The sequence below is a fragment of the Meles meles genome, chromosome 5 (assembly GCF_922984935.1).
Source record: "Meles meles chromosome 5, mMelMel3.1 paternal haplotype, whole genome shotgun sequence".
In the NCBI taxonomy this organism is placed as follows: Eukaryota; Metazoa; Chordata; class Mammalia; order Carnivora; family Mustelidae; genus Meles; species Meles meles.
Genome location: NC_060070.1, coordinates 102207960 through 102235738, shown reverse-complemented (window position 1 = coordinate 102235738; position 27779 = coordinate 102207960). Strand labels below are relative to the sequence as shown.

The 27779-nt window shown below is 38.9% G+C and overlaps 1 protein-coding gene across 1 annotated transcript in view; it reads right to left on the bottom strand.

Annotated features, from left to right (window-relative positions):
- Positions 1–6847: 6847 nt before the first annotated feature.
- The window catches only part of LOC123941851 (muscular LMNA interacting protein), a 259159-nt gene continuing 238227 nt past the window's right edge, over positions 6848–27779 (bottom strand). Inside the window, exon 12 of the mRNA XM_046005630.1 lies at positions 6848–7173. Coding sequence (XP_045861586.1) covers positions 7168–7173 — 6 coding nt within the window. The 3' untranslated portion in view covers positions 6848–7167. The remainder of the gene's footprint in view (positions 7174–27779) is intronic.

The following is a 27779-nucleotide window of genomic DNA, read 5'->3' as shown; positions in this document are numbered from 1 at the left end:
GTAGATTTTTAGCTGAAAGTTTTGGATGCTACTCCCTGTACATTCATAGTATATCATCATCATCATCATTATTAATATTATTATTTAACTCTTGGGAAGGGCTCTGAGGAAAGAAAACATTTTTATTTAGGAAAATCAATAAATTACTTGGCTGGGTAGGGAGAAGATCTGAAAAAGAGGTATCAACAGAAATGCATAAAAATGAAGAAGCTATCTAAGCATGGAATGGAACTAAGGAGTCAAAAAATGGGAGAAGAACCCCAAGCTCCAAGGTAGAAACTGAAGACACAGATTTGGCATTAAATGGCTCATTCCCTTTTAAGAACGAGGAAGTCAAAAATCCTAATTAAATACCCTACCATCTGATACCATGCTAAATGACCTTGTCTCCCCCATCCTTCAACATTGCCCACAAATCTCCAATAAATGTCTTTGCATACCTTGTTGGAGGGGACTTTTAGGAGGACATCATCATAAACTGATGGTAACCCACACTGGAGACACTGTGAGAGTACAGCAGCGAGATAAAGAGCAGGGTATGAATATTCCACAGGACCTGGGAGCTTGTTGTAGAGGAGGTTAGGAAAAAAATCCTTGCAAATTCACAGGAATCTTGGAGAGGGCATTGGATTTCTTTTTGCAAGTGTATGTGTCCCTTTTTGCAAGTGTATGTGTCCAAGCCAGTCTTAAGTAGAGGTGGCATTCTATATATAATATTGAGATTGATTTAGCAACTGTATTCTGAAATGGGGAATGAATCACACTAGGCTTCCTTGACTCTTCAGGGAACAGGGTGGCGTACATAGCAGCAGTTGTCAGAATCAGTGGTAAAGCATTCTAAGAAAAAGGAGTGAAAGACAGCTGGCACACCACTGAAACACACATAATCTCGAAAGCCTCTTCTATCATGATAGAGTGCTAAATGAGGCAGAATTTCTTTAAAATAAAAGAATATATTAGTTCTCTATAGTTTAAGAACAAGTCACCTCAAGGCAGATTGTGTTAACTGGGGAAGAATTGCTTGAACAATATGTTGCCCGGGAAGATTGGCTGAGGGAAGTGGAAGCTAGGTTCCCAAAGGGGGATCATCATGCATGAAGGAGTCTTTGGGCAAAGGACACCCGAGCACAATGTCAAGATATGGACATTCAGATTACCCACGCGTAAGGCAAGGGCAGATGTAAATTATCAATCTCAAAAATAAAGGACTTGAAACTATTTGCTGCCCAAGCTGCTGGAGAGGTTCCCACCTGTTATGATCTCTAGTTAGTAGGTCCTGGTGTTGTGCCCTTAAAGAAGTGAATGTGTTTTCCATGGAGAGTTCTCTGGCATATAGCAGGAGAAAAATGGAAATGCTCTTATATAATGCAAAAAAATTTGGAACAAAGAAGAGACCAAAATTGAAGTCCAATCCTGTCACATCCTGTCTAGCCTTGAGATTTAATATCTCTCAGCCTCAGCTTTCTTCTCAGCATTACTGTGGCAAAATGTTCACCTTGTTTGACTTTGGGAATAATTCAATTAAAATGATGTAAAATATATAAAGGAATCTGTCTCTGATCTTGGGCCTTTTAGGGGCTCATATCAGTTGCTAGTTCTTTATTCCTTGGTGTCAGTTGGCACATGGAAGGAAAATAAAGAATATAAACTGTTCCTTTAATCATCCCAATTTTCCCTTCTGCATATTTGACTTAAGATCTATTCTAAATTATTACTATTTACAACTGAAACAATGCTGAGTCCTTTTCTCTTCTTCAAAACTCAGTAGTATATTGCCAGTTCTAGATCATTTACTAGTTCTATCATATACTTAGCCTAACTGTATTCAGTTTAATTATATTATTTGCCCTTACTCGATTGATGTAAAAACACTTAATATAGGTTCTCTCTTTTTCCCTCCCACCATGAGTAAAACAAACAATATCATCACATGCTTATCTTAGCCATGGAGTATATCCTTATTCTTCCTGCTTACCTATTATGCTGATCTGAGAATCTACAGTTATCAAAAGTTCACCTGCATAGTAATAACCCATATATTTTATTTAAAAAGCAGATTTCTGAGCCCCACTTCATATATTCTAATTCAATAGGTATGGGAAAGGAACAGAAAATGATCTTTTAAAAAAGCACCCTCACTCATTCAGATACAAGTGGTCTTGGTCACTGTGAAAGATCCCGCCAAGATTGTAAGAGACCCAGAGAGCTAAAATATGCCATATTTCCCAAATTATTTTGTTCCTCAGTTTCAGAATGTAGAGGAGAATTTCCTAAAACCAAGTAATAAATTCACATAATTATTTTGGTTGGAAGGAAACCAAGTGAAGAAAAATCTAGTCTGGCACATATTTTGCAGATGAAAAAACTGAGCCTCATAAAGGTAGAATGATGGGTACCTAAGAAGTCACAGCTAGTTTGTCTGGAAAGTTGTTACCTAAGACTGCTCCATTTTCTTGCCTACGTGAGCACGGCACCTCAACACCCGCTCTTGCAATAAATATAATGTTAGGTGTAACTGTGTATGTGTGTGTGTGTTTGTCAAAGTGAAATCTTCTCTAGACAAGCTTAAAACATAAAAATAATTTAAAATTATCAACTTCAAATGCACTTTAATATTATTAATATTAGCTGCTCTGAGCTAAATGTTGCTTCCAAATAACTTATTTCGCATGGCTTTTCATTGTTTTATCAACATGATAAACTGTTAAATTTTTTTCTTTACCCTTCTTGAGGAAAAGATAAAACCAAATGGAACTATAATTTTCAACTTGTATTTTTAGAAACCCTAAAGATGTCATACATACAGACGCCTGTTTATTGCAGGTTAGGGTTAGTCCTTCAACAAAAATTACCATAGCAGTTCAATACATTTCTGTTTAGAGATTTAGCTCTTTTTCTACAAGTAAAGTCTATGCTTAGTGGTGGGACTGAAAACTTGGAGGAAAACATACATATTTAAATTTTATCCCACTTAGGAAAGTCTGGACTCAGGTGCTTAAGTGAGGCTGAACAATTCCAAATAAATCCATTAGGAAAAATGTTTATAAGAAATTAAGGTGTATTCATTAGAGTATAAATTAAAGAAGAAAAATCAGTTTCTGGTCAAATAAATTATTGGGGCACCGGGGTGGCTCAGTTGGTTAAGAGACTGCCTTCAGCTCAGGTCATGATCCCAGGGTCCTGGGATCAAGTCCCACGTCAGGCTCCTTGCTCAGCAGGGCATCTGCTTCTTCCTGTCTCTCTGCCTGATGCTCTGCCTACTTGTGCTCTCTCTCTCTCAATCTGTTGAATAAATAAATAAAATCTTTAAATTAATTAATCACTTAAGAAGTACATTCTAAAACATGAGGGGAAATAATGTTGAATTTTATAAAATACCATAGAAACATAAAGTCCCCAACATGTAATATATATTTTAAACAAATTCAGTAATATTTCCTAATTACTACTCAATTATTTCATGGACTCTAGACTTGCTCTAAGCAAAACAATCTCTTCCTCTTGCAAATGAAGTTATCTTCTCACACAGTTGATTTAATTTCTACAAGATAAAGCTTCTTTCAAATTTGGAAATCCATGGCAGTCCAGAAGGATTTTTGTTCCCAAGCCTAATTGCAAAATTTTCTGTTTGTCCATACATACAATTCTGAAAGTATTCCTTTATTATTAAGCTTTCAACTAACTCTTCCTTCTTGCACTTTATTTCAAAGATCATACAGAACAACATTCACTATACTTTCCATATTTTCCTAATTGAAATATCACAAGAAAACAATAAGTCCTATTAGGTTTGCACAATGAAAAGTAAAAAAAAGAAAAAAAATCTTCACGGAGAAAGAGATAATAGCTCTGTAAAGGTTGATAGTCAAGCTTTAGAATGATTACCATTTTCCTTTCCTCTGAGTTGAATTAACTGTGAGACATGTTCAACCTTGTATCCTTGAACTCCCCATGTGAATGAGCTCCAGTTACCCATTGCAGTAATTGGCTTTGTGATGGATTCTGTTTCCTTCTCTTCTCTAGCTAGCTTCTTCACTACCTCTGTGGTCATCTTCCAGAGAAACCATTTACACTAAATCTTTCTCAGAATCTGCTTCCCGGGGGACCCAAATAGACAACCTCATTATCTGTCCATTCCATATCACTGTTCTCACCCTCTTCCTCCTTACAGACAGCTATTGTGCTCCAAAGCGACTCAGGGCCCTGAAAGCTGATACCAACCAAACTAAAAAGCACCCAATTCTCCATGTTGTCTCCACAACCAACATTTGCCCTTCCTGTACTCATGCTCTTAAGACTCAAGAATCAAGATTTTTGCTAAGAAACTGAATAAATAGGTTAGACTGTGGTGTTCAGATATAGCTTGTTTGGCTAGGAATAACACAGTAGGAAAATCAAAAGACTTTGTTCTTGGTCTATCATTCACTACTTTGGTGACCTCAGTCAAATTACTCTTGTGGTTCAAGTTTCCATCAATGAAATGAAGCCAATATCTGACATCTGTCATGAGTTGGAGTACAAAAGGCTCTGAGAATTGGAAAACTTAAGATAAATAGGACAGCATTTCAAAGAAAACTCCCAACTTAGAAGTTGCCTTTAATGATGGTAGAGCCTGTTTCAAAATTCAGACCTTCAAAAGTAGAGAAGAACCCAGGGATAGAAGAGCCCTAAAGCATTGCTGGTTGGGGGGAAAAAATGGGTATGTCCACTCTAAAGAGAGCATTCTGAGAGGATTTAGTCAAATCAAGTACATGAGTACTTATGATTAAACAATTCAAATCCTAGGTATATACTTCAGAGAAATTCTCAAAAAGATCCACAGGGGAGGCACCTTGGTGGCTCAGTTGGTTAAGCCACTGCCTTCAGCTCAGGTCACAATCCTGGAGTCCTGGGATCGAGTCCTATATCAGGCTCCCTGCTTGGTAGGGACTCTGCTTCTCCCACTGACCTTCCTCCTCTCATTCTCTCTCTCTCAAATCAATAAATAAAATCTTAAAAAAAAAATCCACAAGGGAGTACATGTAAGGTGATGCATCATAACCATACCTGATAGAGGAAAACAACTTGGAAGACCACCAGTGGACAGGTGGCTAAGTGATAAGTGATGAAAACATACCACACAGTTGTGCAGAAAGAATCCATTTGACATTTACAGAGCATTATGAATAGAACTCAAAACCAGGGTGACTGGGTTGCTCAGTAGGTTAAGCTTCTGACTCTTGATTTTGGCTCTGGTCATGATCTCAGGATTATGGGATCGAGCCCCACATCCAACGCTCAGCAAGTGTTTTCTTGAGTTTCTCTCCCTCTTCCTCTCAGAGTTCCTCTGCCCCTTCCCTGCTCACTCTCTCTCAAATAAATAAATAAATCTTAAAAAAAAAACAAGAACTTAAAAGCCATAGTGCTGGGAGAAAAAAAAAGAAACAAAATAGAAACAATATCATTTATGATTCTTATAATTCAGACAAAAGCAATGCACATCTTCAAAACATATAAGTAGGGACTATACATTAAACACATAAGAATGTATGCCTATAGCATGGGAGGGAAAGATAGATTATTATTTAAAAAGTTAATCAATCATCTAACCAACAAATATATCGAGGAAGGACTTGCCCAAACTTATAATAGCAGTCCGCCATGAACTGAAAAGTGTGATAAACTCAACTTTTCACACCCAAGATAAAAAAAAAAAAAATGAATGAATGAATGAATGAATGAATGAAAGGTTTAATAAATGGGTGGTCTTTGAGTCAGAGTATCTGGATTTGAATTCTGCCTCTACCACTTATGAGCTCGATTTAATTGTTTAGAATCTGTTCTCACATGATAAGAACACAGTGAATATGAAATTGTTACTAATACTCTAAAGTGATGCCTCACACCATGTAGCAGGTTGATTGAGAAGTAGTGTTTGTTTGGGAGAGACAGATGAACAGAGAGCTTTACCAAAGCTCTGCTGCTCTTCATATGCTAATGGAGACGATAGAAAAGCTTTGTATTTCCAGGTACCAATCGATGACTGACAGTAGATCATTCCAAAAATGGCACGTAGAGAACAAGAAAGACCAGTTGTTCTTTGGTAGACAACTTTCCCTGCTTTGCCTTGGGCAGGATTGTGGGGTAATGCAGCAGTGGTGTAAGAGAACTGTGGTTCAAACAGAGCCGGCTCCAAGGGAACAGGGATTACGTGCAAGAAGTAAGTAAAGGACCCATTACCAAGGCTCACCTGCTACCAGGAGCTCCCTGTCTGGAATTGCCATGGTTTCCTGATTAGTGAGTATTGCTCTAGGCTTCCCAGATGGACAGAAGGTTATAAGAAGGAAACCAGGTAGACAAGACTAGGACCGATGGCCAATATGGTGAGCATTAGATATGCTGGAGAGTAGGCTCCCAAGATTGTCATCAAAGTATGGTTTTGCTCTGTGGTCTTTAAGCTCCCAAGATTATAAGAATGAACTGACTCGGAAGTAGCCTTCACAAGAATAGTGTGACAACACAGAAACCACAATGTGAAGAACATTCCAACAACACGAAGCTCAACATCACTGGGCTGCCCCTAGTATGTGGTCTGTCCCGGTAATGTGGAACCCGAACAGAACAGGAAAACTGTGTGAGTTATGTGAAATGCCAACTTTTTCATGTTCAAGATCACCACAATGAACCTCTGAATATTAGCATCCCCTGAAAGCAGGCAGGGGCTCATTTCTTAAAAGTTGCTCATTTTTTTTAACACATAAAAAAAATCAAACAATCAATCTAAAGGGAAATAAAACCTGATTCAGTAAGTAATGTATGCATTAAATAAAAGTGGTGTTGAAAATAGTCACAACCATTCTTCTATTTACTCATGATTCTTCTTTATTTGGCTGCTAAATATAGGGGCATGTTAATATCGTTGTCAGCTTAATAGAAGGCATTAAAGGCTCTAACAGTGGTGCAAGAAGCTATAGATAAATCTTTTCTACGCTGGGTGTTAGTAGGGTACTGTGATGTTATATGCCTGCAGGACACTTTTTTTTTTTTTTTTTTTTTTTACTTCTACTGCAGTTCATAAAGGGAACACTCATATGAAAAAAAAAAAATTAAACATCAAATCTAGCAAGGGATTAGCACCAGCATTCCAGGAAACTTCAGCGCGGCCTGTTTCCAGCTTCTGCTCCAACTTCATTGCTACAAAACAAGAGGAAATAGTAGTCAGGTTGATGAGATAAATAAAAACCAAAACTACACCTGAAAATGTATATATTAGCATTTGGACATAGAGTCTCATATAAAAAATTACTTATAGTGGAAAATTTTTATCTTTCCCCTCAGGAGCTATTTTCTTGTTACACAATTAATGGCATAATAAAGACCTACAGCTGTACCTTCACATCAAACTCTGATCTCTTGAGAGTTCAGCAGAGCAGGTCTGGTCTCATGCAAGGGGTTATGACGGCTTTGGGGGGCTCGTGCAGCCTTAAGGTACAGCATTTCCACATCCCACCCACAAGCCCTCACCCACTCATCACTTGACTGCTGTCCTACCCCTTTCCTTTAGTGCTGATGACTCCACCATTCCCTAGAATGTAGTCTCTCAAACAAAGAGGGAAAAAGAAGTGGGACTGGAACAAATCCCAGCTTTTGCAAAATGGACCATTACAAAAGACAGACAGACAGCAAGTGGGTCTCCTATTGTTTTTGTTGTTGTTCCATGTACTGATTCAACTGGCTTTATAATGCTACTGTGTGACACGAGAGTGATCTTCGTAATTTCTTTATCCATCCGTCTCCATGTGTTCCTATTTGGCAAGGTTGGACTCTCCAGCACAGAAGATATAAACTTAACTGAGGGATTAAGTAGACTATACAAGTCAAGAAAGGAAGTTTAGGGGCGCCTGAGTGGCTCAGTGGGTTAAAGCCTCTGCCTTCAGCTCAGGTCATGATCTCAGGGTCCTGGGATCGAGCCCCACATTGGGTTCTCTGCTCAGCGGGGAGCCTGCTTCCTCCTCTCTCTGCCTCTCTGCCTGCTTGTGATCTGTCAAATAAATAAATAAACAAAATCTTAAAAAAAAAAAAAAAGAAAAGAAAGGAAGTTTAAAAGAAAGTATCAGAGATGAGGGCAGAAGAGAAATTTAGTTCTAAAACAGCACTCTGATTGAACAATGATGAAACGGCACTAACGGAAGGAGATGTCCATAACTTTATACTTCCGGGTGCCAATGAAGCATTCCAAAATGGCAGGCGGAGAAGAGAAGAGGCCCACTGCTCTTCTGTAAGCCAGTCTCCCTGCTTTGCCCTGGGCTGGATCACAGGATGATGAAGCCATGGTCTGGGAGACCTGCCTCCAAAAGAAGCACAAGCTCTGTACAAGGGCTAAGTAAAGCAGACCAGAAACCTGAGTAGTGCATGGCCAAGCAGCGAAGCAGAACTGTGAAACGCGGACACATTCTGTATCATGTAGGAGAAACTACATTTGTTAGATGAGAAGGAGGAGGTAAGGAAAAGCTACTAAAACAAGGGGGTAGCTCCACCCCTGCACTGATTGTTTCTGGCCAAGAAAATCAGGAGTCATGAAATACTTAAGTTGTAGTTTTCATCATCTGGGGTTCTCCGAAGCTTTAAAATAGGAGGAAATGACTAAGACGCATCTCCTCCTTTTCTAACAAATAAAAACTACTGTCTATTTGATTTTTCTGAAAGTACCAATATTTGGTAGCTAATGCTGCAAGAGATTTAAAGGAATCATCATCCTTTAGCTAATGCTTATGAAGTGTGATGCATTTTATACACTCAGTACTTTGCATGCATAAATGCAAATCTTCACCATTATCCCTTGATCTCATTTTACAGAGAATGAAATTGAGGCTCAAAAAAATTAAATATAGTGCCCAAGGCCACAGCATTTGAAATTAAACCCTGGTCTGTCCAGTGTTTTCTATTTGTTTTTGTTGGTGGTGTAGTCATTAGACTGTCTTGGCCATATACAAAAACCCATATTGTGTCTGGTTTATAAATGATCAACTGTGTCATTGAAAGTGCTTAAACAGATGATATGTAAGGATATAAGTACAGACAGGATAGTAACATTCAGTTAAATACTGGACTCAATGTCCTCTGAATTTTTTTCATTTAAGATTTATAATTATGTAAGTAATTAAGTCAGATCGAAGAGGACTGGGTAGCTCATCTGCTGTGACCATGCTGGCAAACCCAGCACTATCTCTCAGTTCTTCCTGAACCCACAGGCAGATCAAAGTCATGTCTGGAATCATAGTTCGACAGTTGGTTTGAAGGGATGCATTATGCTATGACAGGTAGCGTTGGGATTTTCAACATTTTGTGAAGTCTTTAGTTACCTTTGCCAATCTCAGTGCATACAGCATTCAATAACTTGGGAAAAACAAAGATCTGACATTTCAGAAAGATGAATTTCATTAATAAGATAAATAAATAAATCCTTATGTTTCAGATGAGCTCCCTGGTAGCTGAGGCTCGGGATTGTCTCACACTGCCAGTTGAACAACACACTTATTTTTGATATAAGAAAATATAAATAAGAACTTAAGGCATTTTTAAACATCATAATTTTGAAGGGACTCAAATCCCAACTTTTTTTTAGTGAACTTCGGATAATAAGTAATGTAGGGTTGTAAAACTTTAAACCAATGTTACAGAAAGCATTTCTTAAAAGAATGTGCTGTGTGAATTTTTTCTCTTCTTATACAAAACCATTCATGTATACTTTTCTCTGCCAAAAGAAAGCAAAATGACTTACGTATGCGCCCTTATAACTACGAAACCAGACTTCCCCCAACAATGTTATTTATAGAAAATGTATATAATCTTATTGCTATATACTCATTGTTTTCCAAAAGATTTTAAATGTATTTTGGACATTTACGTAACTACTAACTTTGGTGTGAAAACACAAGATCCAGATCAGAATTTATTGTCCAGAAGCCAGAGTTATAAAACATGCAGTAATTAAGGTGCTATAAAAGTAGCCTGATAGATAGAGAATATACATATAATGGATACTAGAGAACATCACATTGAATCTGGGGTCAAAACATTTAATATCTGGATAACCCGAGCTCCAAATGATTATAAGCCCTGATCTTATTTTGTTTATCTTGAAAAATTAGCACACAGAGGAATGTAAGTCCACTTAGTTCCCTGACTTTTGCTCAGCTTTACCATGACTCACAACAATGCCAAAACCAACAACAATCTATTGAGATGACTTTGAAGGAGGGACCTCAATTTTACCAAACCCCCACCTCGCTTACATTTGATTCAGCTGTGTTCCTAGAAAAGAAAAATAACACTTGCGTCTTTTTATTGACTACTTCAGAGTAAGACTTTCAGATTGCAGATCTGTCCCTTGTCCACCAGTTGAAAGAACAAAGGGAAATTAAAAAGAAGAGGCTTCATTCTCTTTGTTGAAAATAAGGGAAGCTGGGCATCTGGGTGGCTCAGTCAGTTGAGCATCCAAGTCAGGTTTCGGCTCACGGGTGATAAGACTGAGCCCTGCACTGGCTCCTCGCTCGGCAGCGAGTCTGTCACTCCTTCCCCCACCCCACTAAAATAAGTAAGTAAGTAACTAAATAAATAAATCTTTCAAAAAAAGAAAATATGGGAAGGAATTTCCCTCCCTCCTTCATAGAGCATCTACTTTAAAAAAACTTGTCACTGTAAATATATTCTCCTCCCTTGGAAATCATATACATTCCTCTGAAAAGTCAATGGGCATTTTGTCTGCTTTAAGACCCAGCCAAGTCTTTCTCAAGGCCCTTGAGAACCATTCCTTTGTATGTAAATATCCAGGTGAGACAGCATCCCTGTTTCCTAGTCTCTGACAGAGGGTAAGAGCCTAACTCTGGCTAAGTTTAGCTGACACCTGGCTCCAAGTGGTAAAACTAACTCTTATCATAAAGATATGAAAAGTGTACTTTTGCTTGGTGTAAAGCCAATTAACTAACATGGTTGCCCCAATTGCCAGGCAATTTAGGGTAAACTATGTATAATAAGTAAATACTACTGCCAAGTCTTATTACTTGAGGATGCATTGAATTATTGTTTATCTTGACAAACGTGTATATAATGGGTTGTATCCCCTTGACTGTGAGAAGGGTGAGATTTCTTCCTGTCTTTGCCATCTCTGTGTGATTGTGATGCATGTAACATTCTGGTTTAATGCTTATTTAATAACAAAAGTGCTTCCTTTCTCTACTATCTTTAAGATGATTTCTGGGCCAGCAGAATTTTTAAAAATTATATTTCCCCAAAACAGGCAGGAGGCTTATAACTCAAGAAAGTCACTTCAATGGGGTGCCAAATCTGCCCTAGGAATGTCCTTCTCTTTCTCATTACCTTGTCTACCTGGATACCTAAGCAGGGTAGCTAACCATTCGGGTGTTCATATTATTTGTGTTTACTAGATAAATTTACTCTGGCTCTCTAGCCAGTTGTCCATCAAAGCATATGAATTTTCTTTTAATCAGCAGTTAATAATATCCAGATCCTGAGTTCTTGCCTGAGATTACGACCTTGAACTCAGCAATCCAAGATTTATCGAATCCTGATTTTGAGAAATAACATTTATGAGAAATGGCCTCACGGGAACAGAGTGGGCCCATTTCTCTTGATTATTTCATTTTTACCCTTGAATCAAACCAGAAAATGAGAGTGGCTTCCATGGACAAGACGCTCATTTTCTCTTCCCTATGTTCTCATCTGGAGACTGGAGATAAAGGAACGAGACATGCTGTCCCCTAAGATTAGAACTTTAAACGTCAATGGAGGTTCAGGAATTTGAAATAAAATAGACAGAAAATGCTTATGTGCACCACAGCAGCAAATCAGCCGTAGTCACCTTGCTAGCACTATTGCTATCTTGCCAACTCGAATGTTTATCAAAAATCTGCACAGAGAAAGAATGAGAAAACAGGAGAAGAATTTGCCTAGTATGTGTTTATGGGCAGCTGGTTAATGATTAGCTCTCAAGTTGTGTTAAGAGCAAGTGGATCCAAAAGGTCAGAGTCAACTGCATCTAATCATGTTTTTTGGAAATCAATTGACCCTCAAGCGAAAAATAAAATGGACACAGGGCTGCGTGTAGGAGGCGATGTGAAGAGCAGCAGGTCTGATTCTATCTCTTCCCCCACTACAACGTTTACAATTAAGCCTGCGGAAAGAGAAGAGGGCTAAAGAGTAGTTGTGGATCAAAGAGTTGCTGAATTCACAAGACGTGATAAATACAACCAGAAACAATGATTGCAACTAAAATTTAATTTCTTCTAAGTAACTCTACGTGGAAATTGCTTACCTCAGGCAGGGAGTTTGCTATAAATGAGATGGTGTTATAGATACACCTACTTTGGAAATTACTGCCTTGCTGTGAGTGAACAATTGACAAGTATGAAAGTGAGCTACTTTGAAAATTGATCAAGTCAAATCAATTATTTAGGGATTTCAGCTGTTTGTATGAAGGTTCATCACTGGCCAAGGATTTTTAAAGTACCATATAAAATGCTAAATAAAAAAATCCTTTGGAATGTACTATCCCCCATGAAACTCCCCACACTCAGCTTGCAGCAAATGCTGCACCTAGCCCAGCCTAAGGATTCTCCAAGCTCCTGTGGAATATCAAAGAAAACAAAGAAATCTTAGGTTTTACTAAGAAAATTTCAGTGAATCTTAATGTAGAACAGATTCTCAAAATTAATTAGGTTAATTAGGTTAATTCTCAAAATTAACCTGCCAGGTGAAAGAAAGCACATGTTAAATCTTTATCATGGTAGGAAGGAATATGTGACCCCATTTTTTCTATTAATTCAAAGCATTCCCTGAAACAAACTTCTTGAGGATTCTCCTGCTTCTACTTTCAAATTTTTGTTTCCCAGATCGAATAACTAAATTGCTTTCCTAGATTATCAAGAAAGGAGCTAGAATTTGAAAATCTCAACTCTTGTCACCCATTTCTGCAGCCTGGAGAGATTTTCAAACAACCACCGCCTTTGCTCCCTTCAGAGATCTTTGACTTAATTTGCCTGGAGTGAAACCCTGCTACTGGGGCTTTTGAAAAGTCCCAGGGGAGTCTATCTCATATATCGCCAGAGTTGAGAATCCCTGACCTAGATTATAACTGGATATGTTGTTTTGAGTTAGTTCCTTTAAAGTGTATTTTTAAAATCATATGATTTATAAAAACAAGGGAAAAAATGAAACAAGATGGGATCAGGAGGGAAATAAACCGAAAGAGACTCTTAATCTCAGGAAACAAACTGAGGGTTGGTGGAGGGGAAGAGGGTGAGAGGGATTGGGTGGTTGGGTTATGGACACTGGGGAGGGTATGTGCTATGGTGATTGCTGTGCATTGTGTAAAACTGATGATTCACAGACCTGTACCCCTGAAGCAATAATACATTATGTGTTAATAAACAAACAAACAAGGGGCAAATCCAATCAGATAAATCTGAGGTCTGTTAGTTTTTAAAGGAATTACAAAGCAAATTTTTAAAAAACTAGTTATCTACAAGTAACATGACTGAAAGTAAGAGGTGGGACTCTGGTAGTAAGAAAGACAAACTTAGCTTTAGGAAATGAAAGAAAAGCCAAGGGGAGATTTCTGAGATCCAGTAAAGTTTCCTCTATAATTCTTTATTTTCACTGGATATTTAACTGGAATGGGTTACTCCTTAGGCCATAGAGTCATAAGAATAGAATTGTTTTGTTAAAAAACAGATCATGTTCTCAGTTGGTGCCATGTAGGTAAATAAATAAAAAATAAGAGGGTTTGTGGAAAATATATGGGTCAATATTGCAGCCTGCCACATACCATAAGGAGTTGTAAGAAGTTGTGAAATTGCTCTAAGATGTGCCAATATTACTAACAAGTAAAATATAGCACACTGGAAAAATAAAATGGCCTTTTGCTTAATTATTTACATTTCTTTTAATACCAACAGTATCACGCTATCTCTCATAAATATTAAACTTCAAACTTTAGTTTCTTTATTCTCATATATTCCAAACCTGAGGTTAAAATCTTTTGTTAATCTTACCCACTAGTTTAATTTTAAGTTTTGTCTCTCAAATTATGATAATTGATGCAAAAAATGCAAATATGGCACCCAAGCTATTCTTTTTTGCAACACATTCAAAAGTCCTTAATTCAGCACTTATTATCTGAACTGGATGTCTTTGTTATTTAAATAACCAATTGATTTTCTATTACTGTGTAGAAACACTCTTATTGTGTAGAAACAGCCTATGTGAGTTTGAGCCAAAATTATGATGTTTGAAAGAAAGAACACTTGATTATTTCTTTTTAAATTCATCTGAAATGTATAAAATTTGTAAAATTTGGGGGCATCTGGCTGGCTCAGTGGGTAGAGCATAGGACTCTTGATCTTGGGGTTATGAGTTGAGTCCCATGTTGAGTGTAGAGATTACTTGGAAAAAAAGATGAAAGAAAGAAAAGGCTCAGATGGCAGAAGGAATGGCTTAAGAGTGGAAAGAAGATAAGCCTCTGCAGGTTAGGAAGTCAAGAACCTAATTAATCAGTGACGAAACACAGAGCAAGTTAAGTCAATGGCTGAATGGGAAAGTTTGGAAAACACTCACTGAAATGTGTAAAATTTATTCATTTTATTTTTGGACATAATTGTCCAACTTTTTACTATTACATAATCTGCCACTGTCACACTGAAAGGGCTAGCACATTTGACAAAGAATTAATATCCTTAATATATAAAGGGAGTTTACAACTCAGCAAGAAAGATATTACCATACCAGTACATAAATGTATAACATAATGCATAAACAAAATAGACAAAAATAGTAGAAAAATACAGAAGTCTTTAAATAAGAAATATGAAAAATAATTCCCCTTTTAAATAATCAATATTTTAGGGGCGCCTGGGTGGCTCAGCGGGTTGGAGCCTCAGCCTTCGGCTCAGGTCCTGATCCCAGAGTCCTTCCATCGAGCCCCGCATCGGGCTCTCTGCTCGGCAGGGAACCTCCCCACCTCCACCCCACTCTCTCTTTGCCTGCCTTTCTGCCTACTTGTGATCTCTGTCAAATGGATAAATGAAATCTTTAAAAATAAATAAATAAATAAATAATCAATATTTTAAAATATTATTTTATTTATTTAAGATTCTATTTTTTGAGAGAGAGAGAGCACAAGGAGGGGTAGCAGCAGGCAGAGGGAGAGGCAGAAGCAGGCTCCCCACTGAGCAGGGAGCTGTGTACCTTGGGGCTCCATCCAGGACCCTGGGATCATGACCTGAGCCAAAGGCAGACACTTAACTGACTGAGCCACCCAGGCATGATTTTAAAAGGAAGAAAGATTTAGGGTGCCTGGGTGGCTCAGTCAGTTAAGTGTCTGCCTTTGGCTCAGGTCATGATCCCAGGGTCCTGGGATGAAGCCCCTCATCGGGCTCCCTGCTCAGTGGGGAGCCTGCTTCTCCCTCTCCCTCTGCTAGTCCCCTGCTTGTGATCTCTTGCTCTCTCTCTCTCTCTCAAATAAGTAATCTTAAAAAGAAAAAAAAAGGGGGGGAGGGGCGCCTGGGTGGCTTGGTGGGTTAAAGCCTCTGCTTCAGCTCAGGTCATGATCCTAGGGTCCTGGGATCGAGCCACGCATCGGGCTCTCTGCTCGGCAGGGAGCCTGCTTCCCTTCCTCTCTCTGCCTGCCTCTCTGCCTACTTGTGGTCTCTGTCTGTCAAATAAATAAATAAAACCTTTAAAAAAAAGGGGGGGGGGAGAAATATTTAGATAGCATAGCTAGAGATTTGGATAGAGAGCTGGACAGAGTATGGTAGAGTTCCTAAGCGTATTGGCTCTAGGCAGTCAGATCTGGATTCAATTCCTGATGAAGCAGATACTAAGCTATTTCACTTTAGGCAATATACTGATTTCCCTCAGTCTCAGTTTCTTCATCTGTAAAATGGAAATAAGAGTACTTAACTTCATTTTGTGAAGATAAGTAAAATAAAACATATAAAGTGCATAATATATTCCAACATATAGCAAATTCTCAGTAAATTGACAATTATGATAATTATCAGTGCTGGCAAGAATACAGGAAAAGAGCTGTAAAAACAGCCTCCTTCTAGGGTGAGTTGTTATAATTTTTCAGGAATGTAATTTGGCTATATCTATTAAAATTTTCCCATATGTCCATACTCAGGGAACCAATAATCCAATTCAAAAATAATCAAAGATGTGCTCAAGGATACAAACTCACATCTATTCATAGCACAATTTTCTAGTTTAATGCCTAATGTTACAGCAGAATGCCACATAGTCCCATATGACAGAGGTTTTAAAATTTGCAGCAATAGGAACATCAGTTTATGAAAAGTGGATAAGATGCCTGAAATTATAGAAAATTTGCTTGGGGAAAAGTTACATTTTATTTAGAACTCTATTATTCCTACTTCTCTTTTGTATTATGTTTCTTTTTTTGACCATGTCTCATTTGCAAGGATATTTGAAATGAGAGCATGGGCTTTCTTACTCCCTTTAAAGATAAGTCCTTTAAAAATCACTTTTTCCCCCCTCACATTTACCACTTTGTCTGAAAGGATGTAGAAGAAGAAAACATTGTTCAGTTATCTTGCTCTTGACCAACAGAAAATCAAAATTCCTATACAGAATTTTTTCTTTGCCTGTTTGGTATAGTATTTCTAGAAATACAGAGGATTTGGGATGTAGAAGAAGAAAACATTGTTCAGTTATCTTGCTCTTGATCAACAGAAAATCAACATTCCTATACAGAATTTTTTCTTCGCCTGTTTGGTATAGTATTTCTAGAAATACAGAGGATTTGGGTTTTTTTTTATTATTTATTTTTCATCAGCTCAAAAACATGAAAGTGACTACACATTTGTATGAAAATCAGAGACTCCAGTTCAGCTGGCATGTTTTTGCCTACGTGCTACCTGACGCAAGCAGAATTTACCAAGAGATCAGGCGAAGGATTCAGTGACAGCAGACATTCTCCAATGAGCTGAAACGGAGACACCAGGAGATACTGGTGATGCTCTTCATAAGAACCACCACAAGTATGGCGGACACCCTTTGACCATCAAAAGACGGCAACAGGGTTTTGCATATGAATCCAAAGTGGTAATCTCCAAAGCGGACACGGGGATAGAAGAGCTGGTTTGTGATCAAGATGCTACATATATGGGAACCTCTAGAACCACCTTCCATGTCAAGAAGCAAGAATTTACTTACTCAAATATCAGTTGCTTCTGAACACCACAAAGTGGGCCAGTTAGTTTTATTTTTAAAATAAAAGGGGGAATATAGGGTGCCTGGGTGGCTCAGGCATTAAGCATCTGCCTTTGGCTCTGGTCCTGATCCCAGGGTCCTAAGATCAGCCCCGCATCGGGTTCCCTGCTCAGTGGGAAGCCTACTTCTCCCTCTCCCACTCCCTCTGCTTGTGTTCCTTCTCTCGCTGTGTCTCTCTCTGTCAAATAAATAAATAAAATCTATAAAAAAATTAAAATTTAAATTTAAAGAGGGGATTCAAAAGCACGATCTTATTAATATTTTTAAATAAGATTTATTTCTACAATCTAGTATCACATGGAAATGGATAACTACATCTCTAATTGTATCTTACATTTACCTCTTTGGAATCAAGAGTTTCGTGTTCAGGAATAGCCACCATTGGATGACTCAGCTTCATAGAAACGATGCCCAGGATGTGATGGGGCAGGGTGGGGGGGGGGGAGGTAGAAGTGAGGAAAAATAAATGTTTACATTTCATTTAAATATATAAACAATGACATATGTATATTATTGCCGATCATAGTAGAGTCTTCCAAGTGTAAACATTTTATTTGAACTCATTTGTAATTAAAAACAGGGCAGATAGTCTACACACACACACACACACACACACACACACACATTGGCAGCGGTGAATACTTTGACCACAAGACCACATCTTAGGTATCTTTGTGTCCTGCATAAACTCTAAGAGTGAATGGCGTATAGTAGAGACACTTGTTAATTTCTTATTGAATGAATGAATTGTTAAAGCACACTGACAGATTTCACATAGAGGAAATGAAGCTATATTTATGTCTCCACCCTCATAATAGGCCTCAAATTGAAAAGCTCCAAAGCAAAAAAAAAAACAAATCGTGCTTAGACCTGCAGTAAATGCAGATGTTCCAGAGATAGTAAATGCTTAGTTAGAACATAAAGCATTGGGCATTATTGCAAACAGTAATAATGTCAATGTACAGGGACTTCACAAACATTGTAATCTTCTAGGATATGTTGTTATAACGTAGTTTACAACACAGTGACATTTTCACAGAAAAGAGATTTTGTGCCTCTATAAGAGGAATCTGATTATTGCATGGGTCATCTGAGCATTAGACAGACACTTAAACCTAAGAAGGCAGAAGAAAGACAGAGATAATGCAAGAAAAAGAGAGAGGCAGAATGAGGGACCCACGCACAAGAAGAGCAGGGCAGAGCTATCGTTTGTAATAAATCCGTTTGCCCCCTTCCTTTCACCATCTCTCCTCATTCCAGCTTCAGGGTAACCACAGTACCCGGTGTGCCAAGAACATTCCTTGTTTCTTTTATTGTTCTGGGCAAATCAGGAGTACGAAAATAATTGCCCTGGCTTTCACTCTCGGGAGGGTTCTGATATGATCAGTAACTCAGTAGAAGATCTCCTACTTCCTAATCCTCCAGTGAAACTTGGCAAGGTGGCCTGGGGCCCAGGACCATGCCATCCCCAGCGGCTGGGAAGGCCAAGGAGGTCCTGCTTCACGTTTCTTCAGGCTTCCTTCCCTCTGTGCCAGCAGATTTTCAAGAATGGAGCCCGTTTTTATCCAAAGTTCTAGTTTCACTAAATCCCAAACATTACACTCTGTTCCCAACTATGAAATAGATACTTCTGGGCATCATAACATCAGGACTCCTGGCTGCCCCAGGCCACCGCTTTAAATAGAAGCATGATCTGGCCCCAGAGCCAATGAGAGATCTAAACAGCATTCCAGAAATCAGCCGGAAGTGCTTACTTTCTCTTGTTCATCAGGGTCTCCTGAGATCCTCAGCATGGCTCAGGACTGGACCCTACTACCATTTCAAACCCTAGACCCAGGTAATTGGTCCTGGAGGAAACAGACTCTTTAGCATACCTGGGCTATACAGTAGGGTAATTATATAAATCATCAGAGTTTGCACAATGTCAAATTTTCACTCTCCTGGTCTCCTAAAATAGAATAGGATAAATATCCTAAAATTTTAAAATGTTGGAACTCTCCCAATAAAATGTTCAGCTAAGACTAGAAAGGTAATTGAGCAATTATGTAATACCTATTTTTACATTCCATTCCTTCTTTCCAATATAGGTACTGATTCATTTAAATTCATTTCATTTTAAACTTGAATTTCAAAAACTATGTGTTAATTACCCTAATCAACAAAAGAGAACAGAAAATGACTAATCCGAATAATTGGTAATCCCCAAATCATTTATGTGTGGCTTTGGGATGCTTTCTTCTATCTATGAGTGCTTATCATAGTGGGTTTGCCTTTGTATTATCCTCAAACTGACTGCAAATGTAAAATAAAATGTGATATTTGAAGATTAATAGATTTAGCCATCATAATCATGTACTCACGTGACAAATTCATCACATGTATTTGTTTTGTTTTCACAACAATCTGGTGAGGTGAGCACTAGTATTACCCTGTTTCACAGATGAGGACACCAACGCACGGAGAGGCAGAATGACACTTATTCCAGGTCCAGAACTAGTAAGCAGCAGAGCCATGACTGGAATCTGGATGAAAGCTCCACACGCTATGCCTTCAAAGCAAGGATGAAAGGGTAGTACGCCAGGAAGGTACTCAGGAGACGGGATGGGAGCCAGGGGAAGGGAGGGCTGTGTGCTATTCCACAGAAGGAAGAGCCACATATGAAAGGCGTGAGCGCCCCCATTCAAAGGTCAGAAGCAGTCAGGAGTGCCTGGTGTGGCTATGAAGGGCCACACTGCAGACATAATCCCATGGAGTTTATGTGTGAGATGAGGAGTCTGGCTCATTCTCCAGGCACTGAGAAACCACGGAAGTACTTTAAGGAAGAAAAGGGGCACATGTGATCAGATTTTCATGTCAGAAAAAGCCTATGTGGCTGATGTTCAAAATACGGAATGCTGGGGAGCGGGGAGGCACTTGAAAGATTTAAGTAATCTGAGGGAGAGAATCAAGAAGAAGGTTTAGATTAAAGCATTGCCTTTGAGTATGGAACTCGAGATTTTTCTGGGTGACTCTAGACCCCCTACTCTCCAGGATGAGTGAAGCAGCATCAGGTAGACATGTTGATGTTACTGATTCGGGAAGACACACTGAAGCACTGGAGAGAAATAATGCTGAATGGTGATATGTCTGCTGAAAGGAGACATTTTGTAGCGCTCGAGGGCTAGAGAGGCCAAGTGCGGGGGAGGAGGGGGTCAATAAAACATGCTGTGAAAATCTCACAATCAGAAGGGAGACAGTGAAACTAAAACATTAAAATAAATTCTACAGGGGTGTCCGGCTGGCTCAGTCAGTAGAGCAAGCAGCTCTTGATCTCAGGGTCATAAGTTCGAACTCCATGTTGGACATAGAGCTTGCTTAAAAAAAATAAAAGAAAATGAAATAAATTCTAAGTAAGGGAATGGTGTGCTATCCAGACAGTAGGAGTATACTGAAAGCTATAGTTATTCAAGCCTGTTTACTTGGTTATAAGTGTTCTGGAAAGCAAATTACCGTTATGCCTCAAAAAAAAAAAAAGTTACTAATTTTATCATCAGAACACTATTCAACACAGGAGGATCGGTGAAATAAAAAGCTCAGGTAAAATGAGACAAAACATATTTTATCCTGGATGGAAACTCATGTCCTGGATATTGTATAACAGATTAATTGGACCTTCACTCACTCACTACTGTGGGGTAATCAACAAGTGGTATTTGAATAAAATGTTCAGTTGATTTTTATTACGCTCTTGATCACAGCTGCCACCAACCTGATATAAAGCCCTGTGAAGTGTTTGTTACCAGTGTGGCTTTCTCAGAAATGTCACTGCTTCTCCCAAGGTAACGTGAACTTCTCTAACAAAGACAGATAAATGCCCTCAAACCAACAGGAGAAATGAGAACCTGGACAACTAGGAAAAAAAAAAAAAAGAAAATATGCCAAATGTTAAATCACTTCATTAAGTCTTGACTCTACCTGAGAAATGGAATTCAAAGCTCTCGCTTTGGTGTCGGAGCTCTCCCTCCTGCACAAAGATGAAGTAGGTTTTCTTGTTTGCCAGAAATGACAAAGCTGAGAAAGTGCTGCAGGAATGTTAACATTTTAAAATTGCCAAGGGTGCTACAAATGCTCTTCAGAATTCAGCCCTTTGGAAGGCACCTGGATGGCTCAGTTGTTTGAGCATCTGTCTTTGGCTCTCGTCATGATCCCAGGGTCCCTGATCAGCAGGGAGTCTGCTTGTCCCTCTCCACCTGGCCCTCCTCTCTCTCTCTTGAAAAAATAAAATCTTAAAAAAAAAAAAAAAGAATTCAGTCCTTTGGGATTGTTTTTCTGCTGAACCACATCTTCTCGTAAATCTCCTTCACACCTTTTGTCTTGGGAAAGCCGTACCATCTACTCCTGCTGCCCCATCTAGACTGTGAACCACTCCAGCTATGGTGCAAGCTTCCTAAGAACATCTCTCAAAAATAGATGTGACAAACTGTTGTAGCACTACCGACATAAAATGTATTTCCCAAGTATGACATTGCCATTAGGAGAGAATAAGCCTTTAGAAGTCATGTGGATTATGGTTTATTCATTTTTAGGTCCTCTGCAGCTGGCACAGGACCCACTCAATAGCAAGTACAACTAAATGATTACCAGGTAAATAGATGAATGAAAGAAAGAATGAATGAGATGGCTAGAGGAAAGAGGATTTTCTGACTTGCAAAATTAAAGAATTCTGAATTAGTGAGGAATTAGGACATGTTACTGCATTCCTAAAAAATACTCCTCATTTATAGGAGATTTGCCAAACCAGGGACCTTGGAACTAGAACTATCATACACATGTCTTCTGTTTGACCCTCACAATTCTTTTGCCTGAAAAGGAATTGAATTTTGTTGTCAGTGTTGAAGCCCACCAACTCTCCATGCAGGTCTGTGTTTCTGGTTTCTCTTGAACCGCTTAGAGGTCTTACAACACAGGCCCTGCAAACATCTAGATCTGTAGAGCAGCCTGGCTATATTTGATGAAGCCGAAGGTCTTCACGTCAACACAGTCCCCTCCATCCTGCTAAGAGGAGACTCAGGGTCAGAAGTCACCTGCTATCATGTTTCTACCTATATAACTGGCTTGCTTCACTCATTTGGGGGATCTGCCTGGGCAAAGACAACATTTGAGTTCTTAATCCCTCACTTACAACATAACCCAGGACACAGAAAACACCTGGGGAGTCTTGTCATCTCTACATTCCAACACAGTCAGCCTGAGACCCTGCATTTCTAACTGGCTCTCAGCTGATGGCCATGCTGCCACAGGTTGAGTAACAAGGCCACAGCCAACAGTTTTGTGTGAACTGAGGGGATTGACAGCTTTCAAATATTTATCTACTCACAACTGAAATGAACTATATTCGAAATGTCCTAATCAATTGAGCTGTACTGCAGTCATATAATTACATAATTTACCACAGATCTTTTTAATTAGTTACCTGCTAGTGTGCCCGACGTGTTGCTAGGTGTTAGGGGTATAAAGGTGAACAAAAAGCCATCGTCCCTGCCCTTAGAGACCACAGACTAGTGGAAGAGACAGATCTTAATTATTTCATCAGAAATATAGAGAAACAAACACAAAATAATGCGTTAGGAAATAAAAGGTTCAAAACAGAAATCTGCTCTGGTCTAGAAGGACGAAGGACTCTCCAAGAGACTGAATCTAAAGAAGGGTCCTAAGAGAGAAGGGGTACAGAGAGTGAATACAGGGTTCATTGCTGAAAAGAAATTACTCACAGGCTGAAGGGAAGAGAGGGAGAAAATTCAGAGTGCACGGGCACAGTGAGTGGGAGGACGTCAGGAACTGAGGCCACCCGGGGATTTTGCATACCCCAACTCCACTTACAATGGAAAAGAGGAAGCCCTTCCAAATGCTTGTTAAGTGAATGAAGACTACTCGATAGAGGATTGTCTCATTTCCCATAAAGACTTTGAGCTGCTGGAGGCAAGGGCCCATCGTACCCTAGCAGTTCTGCACCAAATCCTAGCTGATCAACTTCACTGCTCAAGAGTCTATGCCTTGTACAAAATGGGCAAAGCTCCAAGTCTTCCCTTACTAAGGGCTGTTGTGCTCTGAGGAAAAACCTGCTCTCAGTGATGGCAGAAACCTCCTACCCATATGTCTTGACGAGCTCATCTGCCCTAGCCTAAAATATTTTTTAAAATTCCAGAACATCAGTAGTTTAAATATGTATTATTAGAATTTAAGGGTGTGGCATCTATTTTTATTGATGCCCAAACATTTTAAAAATTTGCCCATGCCAGGGGTGCTGCCTGGCTCAGTTAGTTGATTGAGCATCAGTCAGACTCTTGGTTTTGGCTCAGGTCATGATCTCGGAGTCTTGGGATGGAGCCCTGCATGGGGCTCCACACTCAGCTCACAGTCTGCTAGAGATTCTTTCCTCCTCCCTCTCCTTTTCCCTCTGTTCCTCCCCCTCCCCACACTCTCCTGTGCACACACGCACACTCTGTCTCTGAAATAAATAAAATCTTAAAAAAAAAAAAAAATTGCCCATGCCAGGGGTGCATGGTGGGCTCCGTCAGTAGAATGTGTGACTCTTGATTTCAGGGTAATAATTTGATCTCTGAGCTCAAGCCTCTATTCAATGTAGAGATTACTTAAAGTCTTATAAATTTTTTTTTTTTTTTTTTTTTGCTTTATGCCATTAACTCCCTGTGTGACTTAGGGAACATCACTTTGTCTCTGGGCCTTGGTTTCCTCATCTTTAAAATCTGGGCCCTAAGTAGATGAGCTCCAGAACCTCCTTCTACTTGGATAACTTGGTGAATCTGTGTAACCATAACTCTGTTGATTGATAAATGATGCTGCCTCAGATAAAAAGTTCTTCGTTTTGGAATCTCCTTCATTTTTGGAATCTCCCAAGCCATAGCTGAGATAGAAGTTGTGCCTCTAGCAATGGTAAAAATGAACTCTCCATAGACTGTTACTGGAGTCCTTAATATCAGTATTTAACCATGACACTTGCTCATTGTATGAACTTTTATAGATACTATTAAATTTCACAATATCCCTTTGTGTATTCCTTCAGTATTATCATAAACTCAGTTGGAATTTGATACATGTTCCTTGTTTCATAAACCCAGAGAAAACTTGCTATTAAGTGTTGATCGTTAATGTCATTAGATTGAAGTCTAAGTACCAGTAAGTCTGAAACCACTCTAATACCAGTAAGAAAACAGAAATTTTCTGCTCTGATCTTTGTAATGAGTCTTTTGAGATCTGGTTGAACATTTCCAAATTGTACTATTTTTATTCTTGGCCTTTTCTCTTTCATCCCAGGAGGTACAGACTTGGGACAGTTAGAATTCCTTCCTCTAAAGACCACTTTCTAAAGGGCAGCTTAATGGATTTTTTTTTTTCTCATCTACTCTGTGTTCAGCCTGTTTTGAAAACAAGTACCACATCCCTGTGTTTATCCACATTTTTCATCTAGAGTTGCTTCTTTCTCAACTAGAAAACCACTTCCTTGAGGGGATTAACTACGCAATTCACTTTTTGCATTGCACAGCTCCCAGGTTGTAATGAAAATGGAACAAGATCTATATTCCAACAGCATTTTTTTTTAGACTCAAATTCCAGAAACTGAAATTGGAATTGACAAGGAAGCATACTTGTTCTCTGTCTTTCCTCTAGCCTTCAAGGACACAATTAGTTGCTTGCTACTACAGGCAAAACATCACTTCAATTGTCAATATCATACTAACACTAATACAATCATAAACAAATGTCTCTTTCTTCACAAAAGACAGTGTTGGTGGAGTATCTTTCTCCCCCTGGCTCTAAGGGCTATTAGCTATTTTATCCTAATGGGATATATATTAAGACTCATCCTCATAATTTTTTTTTTTCAGTTCCTGTCCTGCTTTAATCTCATCCCAGCTGTTCCTAATTTGCAACCAGTTATCCCAAGTTGCAAGAAAACTATCCCAGAACTCAGGAGCGTGTCAACAGATGTCAGTCGATGTATTACAAAAATTTGGAAAAGTGTTTTTTAAGAGGAAGAATAGGCACAAATGTGATGGGGCCAATCTGTGCTCCTCTGGACCCACAGAGACCCCCTACCAGACCCCAACCCGGTCTCCCCTAACACTACACTCCCAGCAGCATCTTTGAGTATGTAAGGAGGGGAGGTTGAAGAAAGAGAAGTTGTGTGAATGACAAGTAGGAAGATGAGCTGAGGACCATCTGACTTTAAGAATCAGGAAAGCAAGAATTCCTGTCAGAATCCCTCAGGAGGGATGCCTGTGTGGCTCAGTCATTCAGCATCTGCCTTCAGCTCAGGTCATGATTCCAGAGTCCTGGTATCAAGCCCCGCATCGGACTCCCTGATCAGCGGGGATCCTGCTTCTCCCTCTCCCACTTCCCCTGCTTGTGTTCCTTCTCTTGCTGTGTCTCTCTCTGTCAGATGAATAAATAAAATCTTTAAAAAAAAAAAAAAAAGAATTCTTCAAGAATGGCTGGGATCTAAGACCACACTGTAGGAGGCACTGCAGGATCAAAGAGCTAGGGCAAGATGGCGGGTAGGCAGTGGGTATGCCGACCGTTAAAGGTGTATGACAGACATGGTGAGAGTATTGGGAAGGACTCACATCGTTCACAAGCTGTAGTGTGAAACAATGTACAGAAAATGGAGGAATGGGATTCAACCACAAGGAGGTGTGACAGACAGGCTGCATATAGAATGCAGCCCTCCACTTACCCAAAATCTCCTCTCTGGTGAATCTGTCTTTTACTCCTTGCCAAGCTCCTGACAGAACCACATCCTAACAGGCTTGGTAGTTTTTATTTAAACTTCAAACCATATAGGTGTGGTATTTACTAAGTATAGAAAACCCCTATGTGATGTCATGTTATGCCATGTTATGTCATGCTATGTCATGTCATGTCATGTCAGTAGGTTTCAGCCATTGCAAAGAGGGAGATCTTTTGAAAATTAGGATAAAAATGCTTATAATGCTACCAGATTGGTCCAAAATTTTTATTACTTGGAATTCGATAAACTGTTAAAAGTCATTGAAACATTGAAGCATAAAATATATTCTCAGGCATATAGGCCTCAGAGTATTTGCCAAATAATGGCTGCCTTAAAAAACCTTCTTGATTCAAGGACTCAAATAAGAAAAGAAACAAATGCAAGAAGATATGGCAAGAAATAGAGGAAGGTAGGTTAATAAAACATTTTGAGTAAGTATGGTGTTGCCATGAAAGACCACAGGGGGAAAAAAAAAGAAAAGAAACTATAACGATAAAATACCAAATATAAAAATCTAGGATACATCAGCATGATGAGAGGTCATGGAAGGGGCCAAGTGAATGAGTCTTCTAGAAGATATAGATACCAATAGGGGTATATTAACATGAATGTGGACCCCAAGTTAAGGGCAATCATAACAACAAAATAGAATGAATCATTTTTAAGGGCACCTAGGTGGCTCACTTGGTTAAGCAACTGCCTTTGGCTCAGGTCATGATCTCAGGGCCCTAAGATAAAGCCTGGAGTTGGGCTGCCCACACAGTGGGGCATCTGGTTTTCCCTCTCCCTCTGCTGCTCCCCCTGCTCATGCTCTTTCTGTCTCAAGTAAATAAATAAAATGTTAAAAAAAAAAAAAGAATGAATCATTTTTAAAGTAGTGAAAACCATATCTCTTGGGTGGAAAACTAGAAATAAGAAATAAGAAGAGAAATAGAAAATGTAAAATAACATGACACTATTGAGATCATGTAATGAGATAATCTTACACATTAAGAGAAGTCCCTTAGGTACCATTAAAAATCAAGATCAGATAACATTCAGTCGAGAAAAGTGACACACACAAGAAGACATAAAAATTGAAAATAAAAGGATGAAAAAATTTATCTATCTAATCTAAGCCAATATAAAACTGGAATAGCAATGTTATTATCTTTAAAAATGGACCTTAAGAAAAAAAAATTATAAGAAATGAGAAAATACTAGTTTAAATACTAGTTTAAAAAAAGTCAATGAACAAGAAGATATAACCATCATAAACATATATATTCTTTTTTTAAAAAGATTTATTTATTTACTGGGGGTGGGGGGAGGAGGAGAGGGGGAAGGAGAGTAAGAATCTCAGACTCCCCACTGAGTGCAGAGCCTGACACAGGCTTGATTCCACAACTTGACCTGACCTGAGCCAAAATCAAAAGCCAGACACTTAAGTGGCTGACTGATCCAGGCACCCCAAACATATATTCCTAGTAATACAAAGTATTGAGATTAGTAGTTAACCTTTAATTCCTTGACAGCAAAGGAGAGAACTTGGACTTCGTCTTAATGCCTCAAAAGAATTACGGTAGTGTTTCAGTGCCCGATGGGAGCTAAGTAAATATTTTTAAACAACCTGAGGAAGGGTCCAACCCCACAGTCATTTCTTCTGCAAAATATTTCTATTTGATTCACAGAACATATGGAACATATGGCTTATTGAGGGCAA